Source organism: Mobula birostris, chromosome 2 (genome assembly GCF_030028105.1).
Source record: "Mobula birostris isolate sMobBir1 chromosome 2, sMobBir1.hap1, whole genome shotgun sequence".
In the NCBI taxonomy this organism is placed as follows: Eukaryota; Metazoa; Chordata; class Chondrichthyes; order Myliobatiformes; family Myliobatidae; genus Mobula; species Mobula birostris.
Window position 1 is genome coordinate 52,363,591 of NC_092371.1, and position 25,044 is coordinate 52,388,634.

General features: G+C 37.3%; 1 protein-coding gene across 4 annotated transcripts in view; it reads right to left on the reverse strand.

The window, feature by feature from the left end:
* Positions 1-4,803: 4,803 nt before the first annotated feature.
* arfgap1 (ADP-ribosylation factor GTPase activating protein 1) overlaps positions 4,804-25,044 on the reverse strand; it is a 47,833-nt gene continuing 27,592 nt past the window's right edge. Inside the window, exons 5-13 of one of the 4 annotated variants that reach the window (XM_072240912.1) lie at positions 24,006-24,106; positions 17,353-17,433; positions 17,139-17,250; positions 12,534-12,590; positions 12,098-12,130; positions 10,155-10,211; positions 7,037-7,096; positions 6,119-6,186; positions 4,804-5,911 (exon numbers count right to left, since the gene is read on the reverse strand). In XM_072240912.1, coding sequence (XP_072097013.1) covers positions 5,611-5,911; positions 6,119-6,186; positions 7,037-7,096; positions 10,155-10,211; positions 12,098-12,130; positions 12,534-12,590; positions 17,139-17,250; positions 17,353-17,433; positions 24,006-24,106 — 870 coding nt within the window. In that variant the 3' untranslated portion in view covers positions 4,804-5,610. Of the gene's footprint in view, positions 5,912-6,118; positions 6,193-7,036; positions 7,097-10,154; positions 10,212-12,097; positions 12,131-12,533; positions 12,591-17,138; positions 17,251-17,352; positions 17,434-24,005; positions 24,107-25,044 lie in introns of all 4 variants that reach the window. The other 3 variants (XM_072240911.1, XM_072240914.1, XM_072240913.1) reach the window with 3 other exon arrangements.

Consider the following 25,044-nt stretch of genomic DNA (forward strand, 5'->3'; position numbering starts at 1 on the left):
CGTTGTGCAAAGAAACAGATTTGATTATAGAACTTGAAGAACCTTTAGGGACAAATGATCATAATATGATCAAATTCACCATGAAATTGGAGAAGCTAAAGTCAGATATACCAGTATCGCAATGGAGTAAAGAGAATTACAGAAGCATGAGATGAGTTGGCCAGAATTGATTGGAAAAGAATGCAGAGGGATGACGACAGAGAAGCAATGGCTAGAATTTCTGCAAGTAATTCAGAAGGCACAGGATATATACATCCCAAAGAGGAAGAAGTATTCTAAAGGAAAGATGACATAACCATGGCTAACAAGAAGTTAAAGCCAATGTAAAAGCCAAAGGGAGGGCATACAACAGAGCAAAAATTAGTGAGAAGAGAGAGGATTGGGAAACTTACAAACCAACAGAAGGCAATTAAGCCATTAAGGTAAAGATGGAATACGAAAGTAAGCTAGCCAATAATATTGAAAAGGATACTAGAAAGTTTCCTTAGATAGATAAAATGTAAAAAAAAATGAGAGTGGATATCAGACCGCTGGAAAATTATGCTGGAGAAGTAGATTAGGAAATGTCAGATGAACTGAGTAAGTATTTTCCATTAGCCTTCACCGTGGAAGCTCCAGGTGTCAGAGGTCATGAAGTGCGTGAAGTTACCATAACGAGAGAGAGATGGTTCTTGGAACACTGAAAGGTCTGAAGGTAGACAAGTACACCCCAAGGCTCTGAAAGAGGTAGCCAAGGAGATTGTGGAGACATTAGTAATGATCTTTCAAGAATTACTAGATTCTGGAGTGGTTCCAGAAGACTGGAAAATTGCAAATGTCACTCCGCTCTTCAAGAAAGGAGGGAGGCAGAAGAAAGAAAACTTAAGGCCAGGTAGTCTGATCTCAATATTTGGAAAAATGTTGCAGTGATTATCGAGGATAACGTCTCAGGGTACTTGGAGGAACATGATAAAATAGGCTGCGGTCAGCTTGGTTTCCTCAAGGGAAAATCTTCCATGACAAGCTCTGTTAGAATTCTTTGAAGAAACCAACAAGCGGGTTAGACAAAGATGGGTACCTAAGTTTTCAGAAGGCCTTTGGCAAGGTGCCCACATGAGGCTGCTTAACAGCTATGAGCCCTGGTATTACAGGAAAGGTTCTAGCATGGATAAAGCAGTGGCTGATAGGCAGGTTGCAAAGTGGGATTAAAGGGAGCCTTTTCTAGTTGGCTGCCAGTGACACAAAGGTTCGGTGTTGAGACTGATTCTTTTTATGTTATATGTCAATGATTTGGATGATGGAATTGATGGCTTTGTTGCAATGTTTGCAGATGATATGAAGATAGGTGGAGGGGCATGTAGTGATGAGGAAGTAGAGAGGCTACAGAAGGATTTAGACAGATTAGGAGAATGGGCAAAGAAATGGCAGATGGAATACAAGGTCAGGAAGTGACTATTTTCTAAATTAAGAGAAAATACAAAAATCTGAGGCACAAAAGGGACTTGAATTGATTTTATTCCTTACACCTTCACATACATGAGTAGTAAAAATCTTTACGTTACATCTCCATCTACATATACAATGTGCAATCATAGTAATTTATAATAAACAGTCAATGTAATATAGAGTACACTCAAGTCAGAGTGAGTTCATTGGCCTGATAGAAGCTGTCCCAGAGCCTGTTGGTCCTGACTTTCATGCTGTGGTACTGCTTCCCAGATGGTAGCAGCTTAAATAGATTATGGTTGGGATGGCTTGGGTCCCCAATGATCCTACAGGCCCTTTTTACACACCAGTCCTTGTAAATGCCCTGAATCATGGGACATTCACAACCTACAAGTGCGCTGGGCTGTCCACACCACTCTCTGCAGAGCCCTGCATTTAAAGAAGGTACAGTTCCCATACTAGGCCGTGTTGCAACCAGTCGGGATGCTCTCAATTCTGCCCTTGTAGAAAGTTCTTGGGATCTGGGGGTCTATACCAAACTTCCTCAACCGTCTGAGGTAAAAGAGGCACTGTTGTGTCTTTTTCCACCACACAGCTGGTGTGTATAGACCACGTGAAGTCCTCGGTGATGTGGATGCCGAGGAACTTAAAGCTGTTTACCCTCTCAGCCTCAGATCCATTGATGTCAATAGGGGTTAGCACGTCTCCATTCTTCCTGTAACTCACAACCAGCTCCTTTGTTTTTGCGACATTGAGGGAGAGGTTGTTTTCTTGACAGCATTGTGTCAGAGAGATGACTTCTTCCCTGTAGGCCACCTCGTTATTGTTTGAGATAAGGCCAATCATTGTAGTGTCGTCAACAAATTAGCAGATTGGAGCTGTGGGTGGCGATACGGTCATGGGTTTACAGGGGGTAAAGGAGGGGACTCAGTACGCAGCCCTGAGGGGCTCCTGTGTTGAGAGTCAGAGGGTGGAGGTGAGGGAGCCCACTCTTACAACCTGCTGGCGTTCTGACAGGAAGTCCAGGATCCAGCTGCACAAGGCAGGGTCAAGGCCAAGGTCTCTGAGCTTCTTGTCGAGCCTGGATGCTACTATGGTGTTGAATGCTGAATTGTAGTCCAAGAACAGCATTCTCACATAAGCATCCTCCTTCTCCAAATGCGTAAGGACGGTATGTAGAGCAGTGGCTATTGCTTCATCTGTCGATTGGTTGTGTCAGTAGGTGACTTGTAGGGGGTCCAGTTTGGGTGGTAGCCAGCTGCAGATGAAGTCCTTGACCATCCTCTGAAAGCATTTGCTTATTATTGAGGTGAGTGCGACAGGACACCAGTCATTCAGGCATGTTACCTTGGTCTTTTTTGGTACAATGGTGAATAACTTGAAGCAGGAGGGCACTCTACTCTGGGAGAGGAAGAGATAAAAAATATCAGTAAACACTTGAGGGTTGCTGTGCAGGATTCCCTTCATAAAGCACGAGTGAGGCCTCACTTGGACTATTGTGAAGAGTTCTGAGCCATTATCTTAAAAAGGATGTGCTGAAACTGGAGAAGGTTCAAAGGAGGTTCACAAAAATGATTTCAGAACTGAAGGGCTTGTCATATGAAGAGCGTTTGATGGCTCTGGGCCATTATTCACAGGAATTCAGAACAATAAGGAGTGATCACATTGAAACCTATCGAATTGTGAAAGGCCTTGACAGAGTGGATATGAAGATAATGTTTCCTATGGTGGGAGAGTCTAAGACCAGAGGACACAGTCTCAGAATAGAGGGGCGTCCTTTTAGAACAGAGATGTGGGGGAATTTCTTTAGCCAGAGAGTGGTGAATCTGTGGGATTCTTTGCCACAAGCAGCTGTGAAGGCCAAGTCTTAATGTATATTTAAGGCAGAGGTTGATAAATTCTTGGTTGGTCAGGGCATGAAGGGTTACTGGGAGAAGGCAGGAGATTGGGGCTGAGAGGAAAATTGGATCAGCCATTATGGAGCAGTCTTGATGGGCCAAATGGCTTAATTCTGCTCCTATATCTTATGGTCTTATAACACTGAATTTTAGTATTTGTGGAGTCTTTTAAGCAGTGGATAACAACCTTTCTGCCACTCCCACAAAACAAAGATTGCCTAGCCATGAATTCTCAAAATCATGAAAGATTAGTAAAGGGTTTCAGTTTCAGATTTTGAGAGCTGAGTGGTGATTGCTTTCATTATCCCAAAGTGGGCATATGGCATACTCAAATACATTAAAATTATATTTAAAATGAGGCAATAAGTCAATAATTCTAATATCAAAAGATGACAATGCAACCTAAAAAATCTCAGCACCTTAGACTACACAATAATTACAGCTATATGAAAATACTGGAGCTCAAATTCCTCAAAAATATTTCCTTTTGGAAAAAGAGCACCATGACCCGAGTAGTGTATGGGAAGACTGGCAGCACATTCTCCAACTTAAATAATATCACACTTCAAAAGTGAGAAAGGTCTCTGAAGCAAATACCAAAAAATTACATTATGCATAACATAAGAATTCCTACGTAAAAGGTTAGAATCTTATTCACATCAATAACTTGTTAATATGTAATATAAATAAATAAGTTCTGGTGAGGCAACCAAAATTTGGATGAAAATTAATAAAAATATTTCAACCATGAATGAAAAGCTACAAATAATTTTGAAACTCATTTTATTCCATGAAGCTGACTTTTTGAATTAACTTTACCACAATGTTCAAAATATCTGTGCCAAATAAGCTTCCAGATAACAAAATATGAAGTTTACCAAACTAAATGGAATTTTACAAATAAACTGGAAGCTGATAATTAAGGAAAAAAAAACTTGCATTTTTAATCTGATTTATTGTCATACATCAAAGGCAATCACACACAAAAATGGGTGCAAAGTTATTAGCAACTTGTAAGTTGCTATGTATATTTCTGGATATCCATATCAGCAAAATTTATTTGATTTTCGATCATAAAGGCTGTATTATCCCCAAGTTACAGAAAAGTTAACCTGTTGAGCATGCTCAAGATATTGCACAGTTTCTCACCCCCCACCCCCACAAAGACCAATGGTTCATACAAGATTGGCATTCACATAACTAGCAACTGGAATGTTTGGGGCTAAGTTTCGAAGGCAGCAGCAGACCAGACATAATGCTACCACAGTTGTAGATCAACATACTTTTAAAGAGTATATGCCAAAGATCAGAAAATGGAGTTTACCTCTGAACATCGTACAAATAAAAGGTGTATTAATATATGCAGTATCATACATTTAAAAGGCAAGAATAGAGACATTTACCCTAAATTGACGACAATAGCTAATAAAATAATTCAAATAAAACATTTTTAAAATGGATACAAAGGGAGAAATTACTACTTTCAGCATTAGCAAATGAATATTCAATAATCTCAAACATTCCTTTATCTACTATTTCCATAAAAGCATTAATCTCTTAATGGCTGTACAAGTCTAGTAGACTAGAAATGCAGAATAAATGTAACATACATTCATTTGCTGATACTAGCCATTTCAACATTACTGATTGCTTGGTAAGGCAGGTAAAGTGGAGTTGGAACATAGGTAAAGGGAAGTTATTATTCAAGTGAAAAATGTTAAATGTTATTTCAACTGGCTAAGCACTAAACCTAAAGTTATCATAGAGAACACCAAATATGAACTTGCAAGCACTACTCGCTCTGCACAACCTCAGATATTAACATTGCAGACAGGCACCATATAGCACATGCAGCAAATGTTATGTTTGTTGCATTTAAAGAAAACCTGAGCTGAAATCTTAATCACTGCACTAATTAAATTTGATTTTTTTTTTGCCATGATACCCTGTGGATTTCTAAAAACCATTTATGTACATAAAAATAAGTTTGTGAATTAATGGAAAAACATTCCCTTGAATAGAAAAATGTATTGTCAAATGCACTCAGTGTAAAAATATAACACTTGAACCAAAACTACATACCAAGGGGTCTTTTTTCTGGTTACAATACTGACTGTTCATTGAGCAGGTTTTTGTTTGAGAGATTCATATAACCAGCCTCTTTAAGGATACATTTCCAAAACATTGATTCTTTATGACAGGAAAACCAACCGACTTATGACAGCAACAAAGTAAAGTTAAGCAAAGTGAATTGTAGCTCTTTTCAATATGAGGCACTTTGCCCTAGCTACCAGTTCTGATTGTCCCAACCATCATCTACAGTCCCTTTGCTTTCTTTTTTCGGTGACTTTTTATTCTTGCTTTCTCCGCTTGCAGCCCAGTTATTGTCCCAGTTGTCCCAGTCATCACTAGTGTTGCTTTGCTTTATCGTGGCGTCCACTGTGCCCCAGGTATCATCCTTTTTTTCACCAGATCCCCAAACATTTGTACTTGGGGGACTTTTCACTTGAGAATTGCCATTGACGCCAAAATTATCCCAGAAGCCATCTTCAAATCCACTATTCTGGTAGCTTTCACCAACTGAGTGGCTGTAATATAAACATATCAAACTATTTGATAAATGAGCAGTAATGCATCAGCCAATTGAAAGATGAAAAGCAGTAAAAATAGTAATCTATACTTCACAGTCACACTATAAATGCACACTAAGATGGCATTTTTAATTAAAATGCTTAATCCTACATGTCACATTAAAACACTGTGTACTGTGAAATTCGGGGTTTTTTATGCATTACCTTTGTGAAACAGATTCTTTGTTGGTAAAGTAAGAACTGACATCTTGCCATCCTTTCATGCTCACTCCCTGTACCTATGAGTATTGAAAGGATGAATAAACACTTCACAATAGAATAAATTCAACATTATGTACAAATACACAATATTAATGTCTAGCTTATTATGAATTATGCTAAGAAAATAATGTCAGCAACATTAACAAATATACTTCATAATAAATCATGCTTAGCCTTCATCCTGTGCATTCTAAACACGGCAACCGCTTCTCTAAATCATCAGCTGGGAAAGACTATGAAGCTATTCTAACCAGTATTTCTTATATTAAGATTGTCAAAGAAAGGAAAAGGAAAAGACAGAAATTAACAAATACTTCATATTTGTACTCCAAGTTACCAGAGCAGGGGTCCAATACAAATAAGGAAGTAAAAATTAGAAGGCTGAAAATTGGTAATTATAATTTATTATTGGTAAAATCACAAATAATAAAAGAATCTTTATTTATGAGAAAAGTGGCAGACAAAAGAAATTGTTTAATTTTAATTGACAATATTCAATGGAGGCACTTACCACAGCAATCATACCACAGCAATCATACCACAGCAATTATCAATGATAGCAAAAAAAAAAGGGAAAGGAAACATTAGCACCAAACTGAAACAGTCTGTTGTCAGAAGCCAGACTTCATATTTGGCAACTGTTCACCCAAGATGAATGTTATGTAAACTGTAACAAATCAACTGCAACCAATAGTATTTTTGAACTTAGCCATTTCCCACATTAGCTGAATACTGTTGTGAGACATTCAACTATATCCAAAAAAATGCATAATGTATATTCAATACTGAGTTTCTAGCAGCAGGTGCACAAAATATGAAAAGCTGGCTTTGATTCATGCCCACTTACAACTTTCTTCATACCTTATTAGCAATCTGTGACATGCCAATGGAAACATCATCTAAAAATTTTCCTTCTTTCACCTGTATAAAAAATTTGCTTTCAGTTACTTATGAACCTGTACACAGCTGTATTTATCATCTCTCTAAGCCAAATATGATAATAGCCCTTTTGCAAGCAGACAGAATGAAAGAGAAATCTTAAGATAAAAACAGTTTTTGGGAAAGACATTTCAGTCCTTACCCTGTAAAAAGTTAAATTAGTGCCATAAGGCATGGTTTTATATTGTGCAGGGAATGCCAAACAATTGTTTAAGACACCAAATGAAGTCAAATCAGCAACTGACAGAATTTAAACTGCCATTGTTCTGAAATTCTAAATTGCACCTGTCCATTGATAGGAAACAATTAATGCGCTCTATCCTCTAGCATGTCACACACTGCACTGGGCATGACGAACAACTGAGGGGGTGAGAAATATCAACTTCACCCCCTTCTACTTTGGACTTAGGAAATTCATTGCCATGCACTGTGGTGTGCTGATCTATGGTTCCCTCAGTGCATTCAGAAGTTGGCTAAATCTGAGCTTGCTGGGTATTCTCTGCATATTCATGTTCCTAAAATGAATCTCAGGGTTGTTAAAGGTGACATATATGTACTTTGATAATAGTTTACTTTGAACTTTTCCTACCACAAATATGAAGCTTTAATGTAGACCTAAAATAGTCTAGCAATGCCATGTGTCAGCTTTAGATAGAGGCCCTGTTTCTGCTATATGAACAATATCTCAGTTGCCTTTCTGGCATCCTGGTTAATATTTATTCTTCAAAAAATCATTATGAATTATTGTTTTTACATTTTAAGGTGGTTAGGGCAACATATTATTCAATTTGGGGGGTGCAAGAATGTAAGAATATACTCAAGAATCTATTAAAGACTTGATTTTGTAAAATCATGATTAGATAAAAATCAGACTTAATGAAACAGAAAATATATCCAATACACCCAAGACGTATTGTGGGTTACAATAAATGAATGGTTTAATTTCAAGTTGGCCATCATTACTGGGATGCATCAAGGCCCAGTATGATCACTCAAAAGCCAATGTTGTCTCTCCATGCTTGCTGCCATATCAATGCCTGTTGAGAAAGCAAATCAGAGAATAACACAAGAAGTCTACAAATGGATATAAACTAATTATGCAGGTAGGAAAAGAGAAAAAAATCTGGGAATATTCACCTTGCTTTCAAAAAAAGAAGCATAATTAATACTGGTTTATAGCAGGATTAAAGTGTCTATCTGTCTGTCTAGGTATCATATCCGATGCGGACTTTGGTGACCATCGTTTTCCATGTAGATCTACCCTTCGTTTTTCGGATGACTTCCATTTCCTCGATGTGTAGCCACCTGGCTATGCTTTTGATGTACATAAGCCAAGGTCTTCCTCTAGGTTTACTCCCTTCAATCTTTCCAGAGAGTATGAGTTTTTTTAGCTCATCTTTCCACATGATGTGTCCTAGGAATGAGTTGTCTTTTTCTTATTGTTGGTATGAGTGATCGAATTGCTTGGGCTCTTCTGAGAACTTCTTCATTTGATGTGTGTGTGGTCCATGATATTTTTAACATTCTCCTGTAGGACCATAATTCAGCTGCTTCTAGTGTCTTTTCCATTGCTGGAGAAATAGTCCAGCACTCGCTTGATTAAAGTGTACTTATCCATAAAATGCAGTCTGTTAACTTCCAAGAAGATCAAATAATTAGGAAGATTAAGGATATATTGTGCTTTATAACAAGAAGGTTAGATTACAACAGGAAGCACGTCACTGCAGTTCAACAGTGGGAACACATCAGTGAACAGGAAGCAACTCTGCCCGCCAGACTCAAAGAAAATACCCTCAGTGACCATATCTAATTAGCCAATCATGTAGCAGCAACTCAATGCATAAAAGCACACAGACATGGTCAAGAGATTCAGTTGCTGCTCAGACCAAATAGCAGAATGGGGAAGAAATGTGATCTATGTGACATTGACGATGCAATGGTTTTGGGTGCCTGACAGGGTAACTTGAGTACCTCACAACCTGCTATTCTCCTGGGATTTTCACGTACAACGGTCTCTGGAGTTTACAGAGAATAGTGCAAGAAACAAAAACAAAAACATCAGTGAGAGGCAGGTCTGTGGGCAAAAACACTTTGTTAATGAGCGAGATCAGAGGAAAATGGCCCTACTGGTTCAAGTTGACAAGAAGGTGACAGTAACTCAAATAGCCATGTGTTCTAACAGCAGAAGAGTGTCTCTGAATGCACAACACATTGAACCTTGAAGTGGGTGGGCTACAGCAGCATGAGACCACCAACATACTCAGTGGCCACTTTATTAGGTACAGGAAGTATATGCCCTAGAGGCAGTGGAATGACTTATCAGATTGGTCCCTGGGTGGATGAGAGATCAAGAAAGATGCTCTATCTAAAGAGCTTAGAGAAATGAATTTCAATCTCACTTAATAAAAATTATGAAAACCAAATTAAAGCTGATTCTACCAGCTGCAGAAGTCTATGACAAGTGGATAGCCATATAAGACTGGGCTATTTATTTTTAAAAATAAACTCAAGCATTCCAAGTCTTTGCAACTCTTAACCCTATCAGTCTGTGGATATTCTTTTATCCAAGGATTGGATGAGACACAGGATCAATGACTGACTGTGTATCATTCCTATTACTTCTTAATGGTACATTTAAGATGTGTTATGAACTGCTTCAGAGCTTTTAATAGTGATAACTGTTAAATCACATACGTTTGAGAAATAATTAACGGTAAGCCCATTTGCTCACAACCCAGCTATCTTGCGCTGCAAGGTATTAGCATGCACTTCAAGCAAGTTAGTATAGAAGTACTTCAAGCAAGTTAGTATAGAAATCATTTCAGATGAATTGTGCATGTGACATAACTAATGGTGAATGTCAACAGATTGCCCACAAAAATAACTGGTCTAATAGATTATTCTTTGTATATGATACATCAGCATGCATAAGGATTTGGAAAATAGTATCAAAATGTGCTTAAATCAGAATTGCAGACAACTTTCCAAATAAATTATGGCTAGATCAACAGTTTACTCTCCTTAAGGGGTATCATATTACCTTCTCTTGAGCCGGTTTGATCACATTCTCATTAACTGTCTGACCTAGCTCTGCTGCCTATTTAAAAGAAAAGAATTCATCAGTATTCAAAAATCTCTCAAAGATATATGTACAACAGCAGGAAGCAAATAGTTCAAGAATATAATTGCCTCAGTTTCAGCATGAATTACTACCACATTTTATATTACATGCAGACAGCACATAAATACAAATCCAATGCAGCAGGCTGTTGACATGCATGAAAGACTTTGGCCAGGCATCTATCCTGCTGCACTCTGACCTTGACTCAATGCAAGAAGGATGAGCTTTGCACATGGTATATACTGACAGCCAGCAAAAACAGCCATCCCTCCCCCCCCCCCCACCAAATTGAGAAAGGTGTTCTAAAACACATTTCAATAAATGGTCAAAGTTGCATTACAACAGTTCAAATAGAGCTTGGAAGTTCATGCCATTTTTTTTCTCCAATTAACTTTTGAAGCTTTATTTTTTCCATATATTAATTCTTAAATATAGAGGGGGCAGGTTAGAGAGACAAGTTCAATCTCACTGTAACAAAAATGATAATGTATCAGTCATATTCTGTACAAACTAAGCAAAAGTGGTCAGAAGTTACAATGAGATGGTCTCATTGTTTTTTTAATCTCAAGTTGAATTTTACCCCCAGTCATTGGCATAAAATTTACTGGATAATCTCCAAACTCATTTAACAAAAATTATTGACTAGTTTGCTAAACTTCCACCATTGTAAAGAATTTCTGTATGAGTATGTAATCACATTTGTAAGCCATTAACTTTTGCAATTACTTAAGCACCATGACCTTTGAAGCTTTCTATCTAAAACTGTAATAAAGCTAGGAACATTCTTCCATAAAAACAGGAAAGGTTTTCTGTGTTGGTATAGAGCTAATATACTGTATTTTGTTATATAACTATTGCTTTTAATTTTACACAGAACTAAGCAAAATTAAAATCTCAATAAGCTTGTTAACCAGATGCAGTTGGATATATGGCTATTATGAAAAAATATCTGATGACTGGCAAGTTCAAATCAATTTCAAATGTTAAGCAGTCCACTTAAGGTCCAGTGTCTACACTGACACAAGATATAGTTAGTTAACAGGACTAATAACCAAAATTCTACCCAAGTGTCATTCAGTCTTCAGGTCACCAAGTATAAAGAAAAATAAAACATGTTTTGAGATTAGTCTAACATTGTTACAATATTTCTAACAGCTTTAACATGAACTGGACTAAAAATAAAATTGAAATTGAGAAAAGAAACAGAGAGAAGTGATGAATCAGATCAGACATCATTACACTGGCAATACCAGTTCCAAACATCTTAAACTCAGTAGATCTCAAAGCAGGTGAACCACTTACCTACTATAATACAAAGTTTTAACCTGATTATACAAGAAATATGTACTAATTGCACAGACTGACAATTGGATTAAATTAAGTTCCTGGAAAATGACTGTTGGAATATCAAGTGAAGTTGACCAATGTAAGAGAAAATATTGAAGGCACGTGGCTTACGATTACTGCTAAAGCTTAAGATACACAGAATGTAGGAAGTTTACCGGCTCTGGTTGCTGCTTGTAACCCCAGACCTTTATCCAGCAAGAAAGCAATAAGGACAGAACAAGTACCTTTTAGAAATTCACTATTTTTATCCCAGCTTCTATTAAGAGATTATCAATAGCAAATGTATTTTAAGATTTAAACCATCAACAATTGGACAGCACAGTTATGTTCAAAATATTTTCTCCCCCACCACACTCCCCAAATACATTCAATGCCTTTACCTGAATTAAATTTTAAATGCTGCTCAAGTTGAGGCAAAAACAAATTTATTACCCATAGAATGTTAAATCATCTCAGTTACACCAAGCAATACCCAACATAGTATACAAAATAGTTATGGAATAAAAGAGTGGTACCTTTTGTGATGCCTGATTTCCAAGTTTTACTGCCTGTTTAAAAAAGATAAAATGGATTACTTTCATCAACATACTTTCATTCTAATTCCTCTAATTTATTTTTGCTTCAGCATTAGCTTTATTTAAAAGAAAGCAAACATGTCACAATAGGGAAAGTAGCGATGGGAAGCTACTTACTTGAGTAGAATAATTATTTATGTTTTTTAGATGTTTGCCTGCCACAATACACCTCTATGAATTTTTAAACTAGATACTTTAAGCATCTTCAGAAGACCAAATAAATTAACTAATTTTGTGAATTTGTAAAATAAATTAACTAATTTTGCAAATTTGTATGTTTACAAATAAAAGTACTGCTCCTTTGCACTTATTCATTTGGAAGCCTATTTGTGTGTATTAGAGAAAAAAAAATCGGATTAAATCAAGAACTACTTACTCCTTCTTTTGCTGCAGATGCAAACTTGGTGGCCCCAACAGTGAAACTGCTCCAACCCTGCAAATCAGTGAACAATAATGACTTATGTTTCAGAAATTATCCAAGCCTGTGTTCCATGATAATAATAATTTTCCCTGTTCCCTTAGGCTCCAAACAAAGATTAGCTTTGTCACATGTTATACATCAAAACATACAGTGAAATACATCATTTGCACCAAATCAAAACGGCAAGGATTGTGCTGGGCAATCTGCAAGTGTCACCATGCTACCAGCATCAACGTAGCATGCCCACTACTCCAATCTTAACCGTACACCTTTGGAAAACATGAGAAAACTGGAACACCCAGTGGAAACACACATGGTAGGAGGAAGAACATAAAAACTCATCACAGACAGTGGCAGCAATTGAACCCCAACCGTACAACTGGGTGCTATAAAGCATTGCTCCAATCACTACGCCAACATACTGCCCCACTACACGGCCATGCCGCCACTTTTTAATTTAAACTAAAATTCAAATTATTTTTTTTAAGTAATGTCTGTAACTAGAAGATGGGGTTTTCTTTACTCAGATGGACAATGTAAAGATGATATGACCACTCAAACCCCAATGGAAGTTAAAATATTATATACATTTACACATGCAATTAGACATTAAAGTTAGTATTTGGAGTTAGTATTAGTATTTTGATACATGTATTTGATATATATGTATCAAAACAAAAGGGTGGGCAAAGGAAGATTTAAAAACTGAAGTTTATAAGAAGCAACCTAAACATTATTTTGGGATCCTTCCTCATATTGCACTTATCTCCTAACCTCAGTTTTAACTCAGGGGGAGTGCATTCACCAAAAGAATGGTTGCACTTTAACCCTGCTTCCAAGACTAGAGAATCAAAATTCAAATTCACACAAAAGCTTAGTGGAAGTGATGCTATCTTTTGGATTAAACACTGACTTGAAGCCCATCTTCTAACTTGAGAAGATGGTACTTACAAAAATAGTTGAGGTAGTTTCCCAACTTTCGTTGCTGAATACCTCTTAAAAAAAAATGACCATCTTTCACCTTCTCGCTTCTATAACATAAATTGGCTGCTGTGTTTGCTGAAAAATCTGATTCAAGAAAGTTATTGCTATTAATGCATTTTTAAATATTAGAAAATGAAAGTGACAAAACAATTGTAAGCTCTTTCTATTTTCCCCATGACACTTAGTACTAAAAATTATATCTTACAAGGATATCATAAAGTCATCTTAGGCTGAAAAAATGTAGTGATTGCAACTACAGTAGTGCTAGAAAGTTTGTGAACACTGTAGAATTTTCTCTATTTCTGCATAAATATGACTTAAAATGTGAACAGATCTTCACGCAAGCCCTCAAACTAGATAGGAAACCCAATTAAATAAATAACACAAAAAACATTATATTTGTCATAGACTTATTGAGAAAATGATCCAATATTACATGCATTTGTTGGAAAAAGTATGTGAACCTTTGCTTTCAGTAACTGGTGAGACTCTCTTGTATAGCAATAACTCAGCCAAATGTTTCCGGTAACTGTTGATTAGTCCTGCACATCAGCTTGGAGGAATTTTAGGCCATTTCTCCTTACAAAACTGCTTCAACTCTGGGATGTTGGTAGGCTTCCTTGCATGAACTGCTTACTTCAGGTCCTTCCATAACATTTTTATAGGATTAAGGTCAGGTTTTTGACGTGGCTATTCCAAAATACAAATTTTCTTCTTTTTAAACCATTCTGTTGTTGATTTACTCTTGCGTTTCGGATCATTGTCTTGTTGCGTTATCCAACTTCTATTAAGCTTCAGTGATGGACTGCTACCCTGACATTCTCCTGTAAAATAACTTGCTACAATTTTGAATTTATTGTTCCCTCAATGATTGCAAGTTGTCCAGACCCTGTGCCAGCAAAGCAGCCCCAAATCCTGAATCTAATTCCACCATGCTTCACAGTTGGGATGAGGTTTTGGTGTTGGTGTGCAGTGCCCTTTTGCCTCCAAACATAGCAATGTGCATTTCTGCCAAAAAGTTCAATTTTTATCTCATCTGTCCACAGAATATTGTCCCAAAAACATTGTAGAAAATCCAGGTTGTTTTTTAAGCAAACTTGAGATGTGCAGCAATGTTTTTTTTTGGAGAGCAGTGGTTTCCTCCCCGGTGGTCCTTCCATGAATATCTTTTTTGTTCAGTGTTTTTCTTATAGTGGACATATGAACAGAGACTTCAAGTTCTAGAGATTTCTGCAAGGTTTTTGCTGCTACCCTTGGGTTCTTTTTCACCTCCTTCAGCATTGCACATTGTGCTCGGTGTAATTTTTGCAGGATGCCCACTCCTAGGGAGAATAGCAACAGTACTGAGTTTCCTCCATTTGCAGACAATTTCTCCTACTGTGGAGTGATGAACACTCAGGTCTTTAGAAATGCTTTTGTAGCCTCTTCCACTTCATGCATCTCTACAATTCTTCTTCTAAGGTTTTCTGAAAGTCATTTTGATCGAGGCATGATGCACACAAACAGGTTTTTCTTAAGAGCAGGCTCTGTCAATAATCTAACCTTGTGTGTCATTTTTCTAGGACAGGGCACCTCTACAACCCACACCTCCAATCTCATCTCATTGACTGGAACACCTGACTCCAATTCCTAAAACTAATATGCAGTGCCTTGTAAAAGTATTATATGCTCCTTTTTTCTGCACAGAGCCCCCAAAAAAACCAAGGAAAATTGGAAAGCATGAAAAACTAAAAATGCAAAAACTGAAATGTCAGCAGTTCAGAAGTATTCATTCCCTTTTGTTCAGTACTTAATTGAACCACCTCTCACAACTATTACAGCCAGAAGTCCTTTTGGATAAATCTTTGCTACCCTTGCACGACATGATGGAACAAGATTTGCCCATTCCCCTTTGCAAAAGAGTTCAGCTGTGCCAGGTTAGTTGGGGAGCAGCAGTGGTCAACAATCCAGAGATGTTCGATTGGGATAAGGTCAGGACTCTGACTGGGTCACTGAAGGACATCAATTTTCTGTATCTGAAGTCACTTGATGGCTGCTCTACAGTGTGCTTTGGGTCATTGTCCTGCTGAAAGATGAATTTCCTCCCAAGTTTAAGCTTTCTGGCAGAGGCTAACAGGTTTTTGTCCAGGATCTCTGTATTTAGCAGCATTCACCTTCCCATCAATCCTGACCAGATTTCCAGTCCCTGCTGCTGAAATGGATCCCCATAAGATGACGCAATCTCCACCATACTTTACAATACCAACTGTGTTCCCTGCCTGATGCACAAACCTAGTACTGTGTTACAGGTACTGCTTAGTGTTCAAGATAAAAAGCTCCACTTTGTCTCATCCAACCACAAGACTTTCTTCCACATCTTTACAGCATCTTCCTATTGACACTTTGCAAAGTCTTCTGGGCAAAGATATGCTTTTTTTTTAAGCCAGCGGTTCTCCCTTGCCAATCTTCCATAAGTACTCCTTATGTGCAAGGCCTTAGAGGTTGTGGAGCCATGAACTTCATCTCCAGTTGCAACCACTGACTTCTGCAGCTCACTCAGAGTGACTGTTGGCATCGTAGTAGCCTCTCCTACAAGTGCCATTCTTCTCCTGTGACTAAGTTCAGAGGGGCAGCCATGCCTAGGCAGTGTACTTATGGTCTTTTCACAATGGACTGCACGAAGCTCTGAGGTATGTTCATTGCTTTTGAGATGAACTTGTACACATTCCCAGATTGTGTTTCTCTCTTATCCCCTGATTTGTCTTGAATGCATTTTATTTCTCTACATTTTGGGTTAGGTCTGTTAAAAATCTACCATACTGTTTGACCTTACAGAGAGAGGAGGTATTTATTCTTATGTATTCATTGAAAACAGATGATCCTCCAATTTTCTGCATCAACAAATTGGGCGAGTTGGTAAGGTAACAGTATACTGCACTTAAGAAAATTAGCGCAGTAATTACAAAGGGGGTGGATGTTCAACCCCACAGTTTTGGGTTTTAATTTTTAGTCAATTGTTGATGGGTTCTGGAATTTTTCTTTTGATTTGACATTACGCACAATGTTTTGTAGTTTAGCTCAAAAACCCCTACTTCAATATATTTTAAACTTTGAAAATGAGTAATAAAATGTGAAAGTAGTTGTGGGGGCCAAATACTTTTTCAAGCTACTATATAATAAAATTTCTAGTGTTGTTGACAATTTCTGAAAGGTAGTTTCATAAAAAAAAACATGAAATCTTTGAGCATTAAACACTCCCAATGTAATATTTTCACATTCTGTTTTGGTAAAAAAAAAATTGCAACACATCCTCAAAATCAATTTCTAGCATAAAAATCTCTAATCTAAAGACAAATTGTTAAAACCAATAAAAGATTAATTTTCTTCAACAAACATACTTAACTCATCTACGTTATGAGTACATAATTTAGATTAGATAGAAGGTTAATTTAAAATCTTTATTGACTTGAAAGATAAAATCTAGAGGAAACCGTATCACTGAGTGCTGATGTACAATTTAAATTAATATTAACTAGCAGCACACAAACCTTCTACTGTTTATCAGAAGTTATAACTGGAACAAATAATATTTCATACCGAATAAAGAGAAGTCATGGCATTGTTGAGGAAATCATCTTCCTTTTTCAAAGGGGGTACAGTGTTTCCAAATCCAACATAGCGATTATCCTGACTACCATATCCTGCACCACTTTAAATAATAAAAGAAAATTAGCCACAAATTCTTAATTGAAAACAAGAGCAAAAGCAAATATACCGTATTTTGTGATACAAGTAAGGTGCATCATTTTACCTTTGGTAAGAATTATCATCATTCAGCCATTCCTCAAACATTTTATCAGATGATAATGTAGAGGTTTGCTTAGCTCCAAAACTATAGTTAAAAACAAAAAAATAGAAATATTCATATGTACTTTTAGTAATAGCAGAGATAAAAATCTATGCCTGCAGTAAAGATTTCTCAGATTATACTTTCAGTTGAGGCTGGCTTCCTTAAGTTACATCATCAAAGATGTCTGTCTGTCTAAGTACCATATCCGATGTGGACTTTGGTGACCATAGCTTTTCATATAGATTTATCCTTCGATTTTTAGATGACTTCCATTTTCTCGATGTGTAGCCACCTGGCTATGCTTTTGATGTACATAAGCCGAGATCTTCCTCTAGGTTTACTCCCCTCAATCTTTCCAGAGAGTATGAGTTTTTCTAGTTCATCTTTCCACATGATGAGTCCTTGGAATCTGAATTGTCTTTCTCTTATTGTTGGTATGAGTGATCGAACTGCTTGGGCTCTTCTGAGAACTTCTTCATTTGATGTGTGTGTGTGTGTGTGTGTATAAGTATCAAAGATACTTAAATTATAATACTTAATAATGGTCATAATTTAACTGCCTATTTCTTATAAAATCATCAGACATAGGAGTGGAATTAAGCCAATCGAGTCTGCTTTGCCATTCCATCATGGTTGATTTATTATCCCTCTCAACCTGTAACCTTTGATTCCCTCACTAATCAAGAAACTATCAACCTCCACTTTAAATATACACAACAACTTGGGCTCCACAGCCATCCGTGGCAACGAATTCCACAGATTCACTATCATCTGGCTAAAGAAAATCCTCCTCATCTTTGTTCTAAATGGATGTCCTTGTATTCTGGGACTGTGCCCTCTGGTCCCAGACTCACCCACTATAGGAAATATCCTCTCCACATCCATTCTATCCAGTCCTTTCAATATTCGATAGGTTTCAATGAAATCTCCCCTCATTCTTCTAAACTCCAGCACTTGCACGCCCAGAGCCATCAAATGCTCCGCATATCTTAACATTTTCTTTTCTGTAATCATTCTCGTGAACCTCCTCTGGACCCTCTCCAATGCCAGCATATCTTTTCTTAGAAGTGCATCCCAAAACTGATCATATTACTCCAATGGATCTGACCAAAGCCTTATAAAGTCTCAGCATTACTTACACATTCTTATATTCTAGTCCTCTTGAAATGAATGCTAATATTCAATTTGCTTTCCTTACCACCGACTCAACCTGCAAGTTAACCTTCAAGGAATCGTGCACAAGGACTCCCAAGTCCTTTTACCCCTCTGATTTTTTAATTTTCTTCCCACTTCCATAATAGTTCACACCTTTAAGCCTTCCAAAGTGCATGATCATACACTTCCCTACACTATATTCCATCTGTCACTTCTTTGCATATTCTCCCAATTTATACGTCCTTCTGCAGACTCCCTTCCTCCAACCACCTTTGTATCATTTGCAAACTTTGCCGCAAAGAAATCAATTCTGTAATCTAAATCATTGACATTTATCATGAAAAGAAGCAGTCCCAATATCGACCCCTGCAGAAGACCACTAGTTACCAAGAGCCAGCCAGAATAGGCCCCCTTTATTCCCACTTGTGGCCTCCTGCCAGTCAGTCAATCTTCTATCCATGTTTAGCAGCCTCATGTGCAGCACCTTGTCAAAGGCTTTCTGAAAATCCAGATTCACAACATCCATCGATTGTCTGCCCTGCCTGTTATTTCCTTAAGAATCCCAAAATACTTTCCGGCAATGTTTTCCCTCAAGGAAACCATGCTGACTTTGGATTTTATCATGTGCCTTCAAGTACTCCAAAACCTCATCCTTAATAATGGACTCCAACATCTTCCAACCACTGAAGTCAGGCTAACTGGCCTATAAATTTCCTTTCTTCTGCCTCTTTCCTTTCTTAAAGAGTGGAATGAGATTTGCAATTTTCCAGTTCTCTGGAACCATAGCAGAATCTAGTGATTCTTGAAAGATCACTACTAATATCTCTGCAATTTCTTTTAGCTACCGCATTCAGAACCCTGGGGTATAGTCCATCTGGTCGAGGTGACTTATCTACCTTCAGACCTTTGCAAAATGTGTATTAAATTAGTCCGCCATTTCTTTGACCCCATTACTGGCTGTCCAGCATCATTTATCAATGGACAAGATATCTGCTCTTGCTTCACTTTTTCTCTTTTTTTTATCTAAAAAAAAATCAATTTTTGTTATCCTCTTTTATATTATTGGCTAGCTGACCTCATAATTCATCTCTTCTCTTATTGTTTTTTTAGTTGCCTTCTATTAGCTCTTAAAAAATTCCCAATCCTCTAACTTCCCACTAATTTTTGATGTAATTTATGAACTCTCTTCTGCTTTTATGCTGTCTTTGACTTTGTCAGCCATAGTTGCCTCATCCTCCCTTTAGAATATGTCATCTTTGGGATGTATCTATCCTGGGCCTTCTGAATTTTCCTCAGAAACTCCAGCCATTGCTGCCTTGCCGACATCCCTTCTAATGTCCCCTTCCAATCAACTTCGGCCAGCTCTCTCATGCCTTTAATTCCCTTTACTGCACTGTAATACTTATACATCTGATTTTAATCATCTCCCTCTCAAACAACAGGGTGAATTCTGTTATGTTATGATCACTGCCTCCCAAGGGTTCCTTTACCTTAAGCTCCGTAATCAAATCTGGTTCATTACACCAGTGGTCCCCAACCTCCGGGCTGTGGACCGATACATTGCCGCGAAGAATGCAGCGGTGCAGCAGTAGCCGGAACGCACCCAGCACATCTTTAAGAAAAAAGCCAAAATAAACAAGCTAATTAATTAGTTGCTGCCTGGCACGTAAATGTCGGCCCAGATCAGAGGCGATGCACTTTAGCACTACCCACAAGGATTCTACATCTTCCAATCCTATGTCACCTATTCTGAGATTTTATTTATTAAGCAATATAATGCGGAATAGACCTTCCAGCCCTTCAAGCCACACCACTTCAGCAACTCTTGACAAAACCTATTAACGCTAACCTAATCACTGGAAAATTTCCAATGGTCAATTAATCTCTCCAGTATGTCTTTGGACTGAGGGAGATAACCAATGCAACCAGGGAAAACAGATGCATCCTACAGGGAAGACATCCAGTCTCCTTACAGACAAATTAACTCTAAACTTAGGAATGCCCTGACCTGTAATAGCATTGCACTAACTGCTATTCTACTGTGGCACCCAGTGACACATGCATGTGTACAATTTACATAAAATACCAATACATCAAATCTGAGCAATAAAAACACTGCTTCTTCTAAAAAAAAAGCTATTCACTCTCCCTTTTACTACTGAACTAGAGAGGCCCCAAGGAGCTGATCACTGGAAATATAGCTTCCAATAATCTCATCGGATCAGCCTTATCTGAGCTGGAAAGCTCAGAGTTTACCTTCAAGAGAACACCTGATCAGATTCAATTAAGAGACAGAACAACAATCAACTATTACATACAACTTCCAGAAAACTGAATGCTTGCTAAAATAAATAGAATCTTCAACCCAAATTTAGAGCACAGTTTGCAATTAGCATTCACCGAATCTAATATTCATAATTATTCTCAACTTTTTTGATTACATTACAGAAACACAAGTTCTCTAAAGGTGAAATTTGCAGCTGCAACTTTTTGACAAAGGTAATTAATACCACTCTCATGCTGAAAGTCCAACGCTATATTAAAAGTCTCACAAGATCTTCAAGTTCAGCTCTCTTAAACCACAATAATTAACTACTGAGTTGTAGAGGTAAATGGAGATATCCTTAGTATCCATAGATTTTTTTTCCTTTCATGTTCATTCTGGTTATGCTACAATGTCCTATTGTTTTTTTTTTACGACTCCAAATATTTCCTTTTCATATTAATGTTTGATAGACTATTGCGCTAATAGTAATAAATTACAAACTTTATTTTCCTCGTGAGAAAGATCACATTATTCTGTGCTGAAAAACATCCAACTTATCAGTCCTAAAATATATCCAATAACCTTGAGCTGTTTCACCTTCATATCATAAAGATAAGTAAAGGCAAGAGGTCAATAGTCTAATCAGACTCATGATTCCAAAATAATCAATTACTGTAAATTCCCAGTGAAAATGTCTAACTGCCTCCTAAACAAAATCTAATTTCTATCTCTCCCAGCCCATCAGATAAATCACCTGCTAATCATTCTGCACAAAGAAATACCGCTAAAAATCAGTTATTAAAATATCTAGTCTGTCCTTACATATATTCTTCATCTGGAAATACCTTTTTAAATTTTACTATTCAGAATCGCAAGTTTCCCCCCACTAATTCCCCATTCCTTCATTATTCAACCTTTTACACATGTTCAAAGATCATCCCATATTTCCTTCATTAACTTCCTACAAAGTGAAAAGGCTGCATTTCTTCCATTCAATAGATGAATTACTTACAATTACTCTCTCCATTTCCAGTCTTGCATTACCCACCATATTGAAGTCAAAGCACTAGCCTTTTATCTGTTTGTAACAAAATCCTAATCTCAACAGCCAAATAAAATCTCCAATTAACATTCCAATATCTGCACAATCTTCTGCATTTGTTTTACACTTTTAAATAGATTTCTTCTTTACTGCCAATTGCCTCTGTCAACAATTCAGTTCTCAGTCTGTCATCTTTATTCACTTAAGTCCATGGAAACTGATGATATTTTATGGTGCATAATCAACTTAGCCATTTATTGCCAGGCTTGCTTGGGCCATATTAACAATGAAAAGAGCACTGATAAACCAAGATGTCCCAGGTGCCTCACGGGAACATGATAAAACAAAATTTGATACCGATCCACATAACAAGATAGCAGGGAGATGACAAAAATGATTGGATAAAGAGTGTCAAGTAGCATTTTAAAGATAAAGAGAAAGAAATGGAGAGGTAGAAGGGGGTAATTTCAGTTCCTAGATGGTGACAAGGATGCAATCATAAAATCATTCTTCTTATTTGGCAGTTCTTCCATTCTGATTTTGTGAGTAGTAGGTAACTGATCAATCCAATATGAAAACTACAGAAAGTGCCTGATTGAGTATATGTGCAATTTGGGAGCCAATTTGCACTCATTCCATCATTTACTCTGGATTTGTTTGCACTCATTCCATCATTTACTCTGGATTTGAATGTTTCTGGTGCATGGGCTTGAGGTCCCCAATGCCACCCCAAAAGCTGCTCCTCCAATTTGAGTGATCATGAGCCAGAAATTACCAAGTCTGTGGATCTTCTGTGGAGGTTTTCAATGCATCATTGAATTATTGTTTTAATGCTATTAACGTAACAGTGTACCTGCTTGTGGGGGAGGGGGTGCAGGTGGTCTGATAAGACATACAAATATCATAGCCTATGAAATGGAGCTGACTTATTAATGACTCGATAATAAATATGCCAGCCAAGAAAAAGATGCTGGTATTGGTTCACAAATCTTTCAACACACATTTGGCAGATTGAAGGAGACAATCTTGCTGTGCTGAGGTGCCAGCTGTAAATAGCCCATGACCCAACGAACAATGCTCTTAAAAAAATATTTTTGGGACAGCAGTGAAGGTACAGTTTTGCCCTCGGATCTCAGCAGGGTACAATCTTTGGTACTCAGGTCATCAACAGCTTTGTCAGTACTTGGGAAATTATAAATTCCATTACAACATAGAAGGCCATTCAGCCTATCACCTCTATGCCAGATCTCAGAGCAGCAGCAAAACCATTCTGCCGCTTACTTTTATGTAGCCTCTTCTTTCACCTACTGATCAATTTCACCTAATTCTCCAACCACCCAACTACACAAGGGATAATTTTACAGTTATTGTTAACTTACCAACTAGCACAACTTTGGGACATGGAGAACAGTAGCACACAGGAGAAAACACATATGGTCACAGGGAGAAAGTGCAAATTCCACACAGTGAGCACTGGAGGTTAGGATCAAACCTGGGTCACTAGAGATTTAAGACAGAAACACTATCCACGTTGCCACTTGTCATGGCGGTCAGGAAGTTGGAGGACCTGCTTTTGCTGTTCTTTAGGTTACAGGGTTTCTTCTGGAGCTTGCCTTCAAGGGTGTGAACAGTTTCCATTTCAAGAAACCTTTGTTTAATTCTCCAGGTCCTCTGGTGGAAACTGAACTCCTGGGGCAATGATTTCAGACCACTGGACGGAATTCAGAAACTTGACCATAGTTTTGAGGTTACTGGTGAGCTAAGCCCATAAACTAAAGACTCCAATAAAAACAACAAAAAGAATCCGGAACTATCAAGGTTCAACAGCTGAATATTGCACAATAGAACTGGCTTATTATGTTCAGTCTACTACCAAGATCAAAGATCAAGGTCCACAGACAGTACTTGAAGAACTTTACAAGCAAATGATTATTTTTTTAAATTTCTTTTTACTATGGCACTGCCTTTTATGTGTTTTTTAAAATTTTTGCATCAAAACATCTCCACTCTTAGTAAGTATCTTGTCTTCATGGTACATAACTTGGTGAACACAAAGGTTAACCATTTTATTGAAGCCTGTTTAATCTTATCAAGTTTTTACTAAACATTATATACAACTGTGACACATTAATAAGAGTGAGGACTAAATACCGATGTGCTGAAGAAACAGATGCTTTTGGTTGTGGCGGAGTCCAATTCCGAGCTTCTGATGTTTCAATAGACCATTCTCTACCTTCAGCCAGGGCAGCAATCTGAAAATCAACAAGAAAAATAAGTGAATATTGTGTTGTCCGTCAGACTGCCAGATGGGTCAGCTTGTCATTTTATTTAAACTTGTAATTTCATAACAAACAAAACTCAGATTTTTTTTTAAAGAAACACACTAATATGAATGTGTTCATTGTTAATGATGTAGAAACTATTCTGTTAAGATGGTTGCCAAGAAACAAGATGAAAATATATGCTGAACCCCCAAGCTTCACAATTTGCATGAGGTATCAGAAAGTATACAAGATAATGCAGAAAAACTGCATTTTAAAATTTCTCCCAGACAGTTTTCCTATGGTATTTAATCAATTGAGGATGGGTTAGTATTATCAGTGTTTGGAATGATGATTCCCAAATGATCCACTGTTTGATGGTAACTATTAATAGGGGAGACTAGGGGTTGCTCATCTGGGCTCAAATTGTCGATTAGTTTCCAACTCTAAAACTATCATCAATAAAAGATGCACAATATTAATGGCACATCTTGGCTGTTAATATGCCTCTAAAGAATCCTAAAGGAAAACTCACTGGAGGAGCCATCCTGAAATAGATAAGCTTTTGCTAATAGTAAGCAGGAATCTTCCCGGTAAGATATATGTACCATTAAGATATATATAGAATCACGAAAACACAAATCTCCTGTAGAGAGCAGCAGTAAAAGGTCCTATTTTTGCTTAACATTAATCACCCTTAAATGTACAAACTCTCTGATTGAGCATACTAAAGATTGTTTACTTAAGTTAATACAAATAAATGAAAAATTACTTTGTTTAGTTTAGTTGAAAAGAAATTACACTAGTCCTAATTAGAGCAATAGATGGCTCGTGACAATTCTGGACTGATTAATCCTGCAACTTTCCGAGAATAAAAAGTACTTCCACAGCACTTAAACACATATCTCAAATAATATCTGACAAACAAT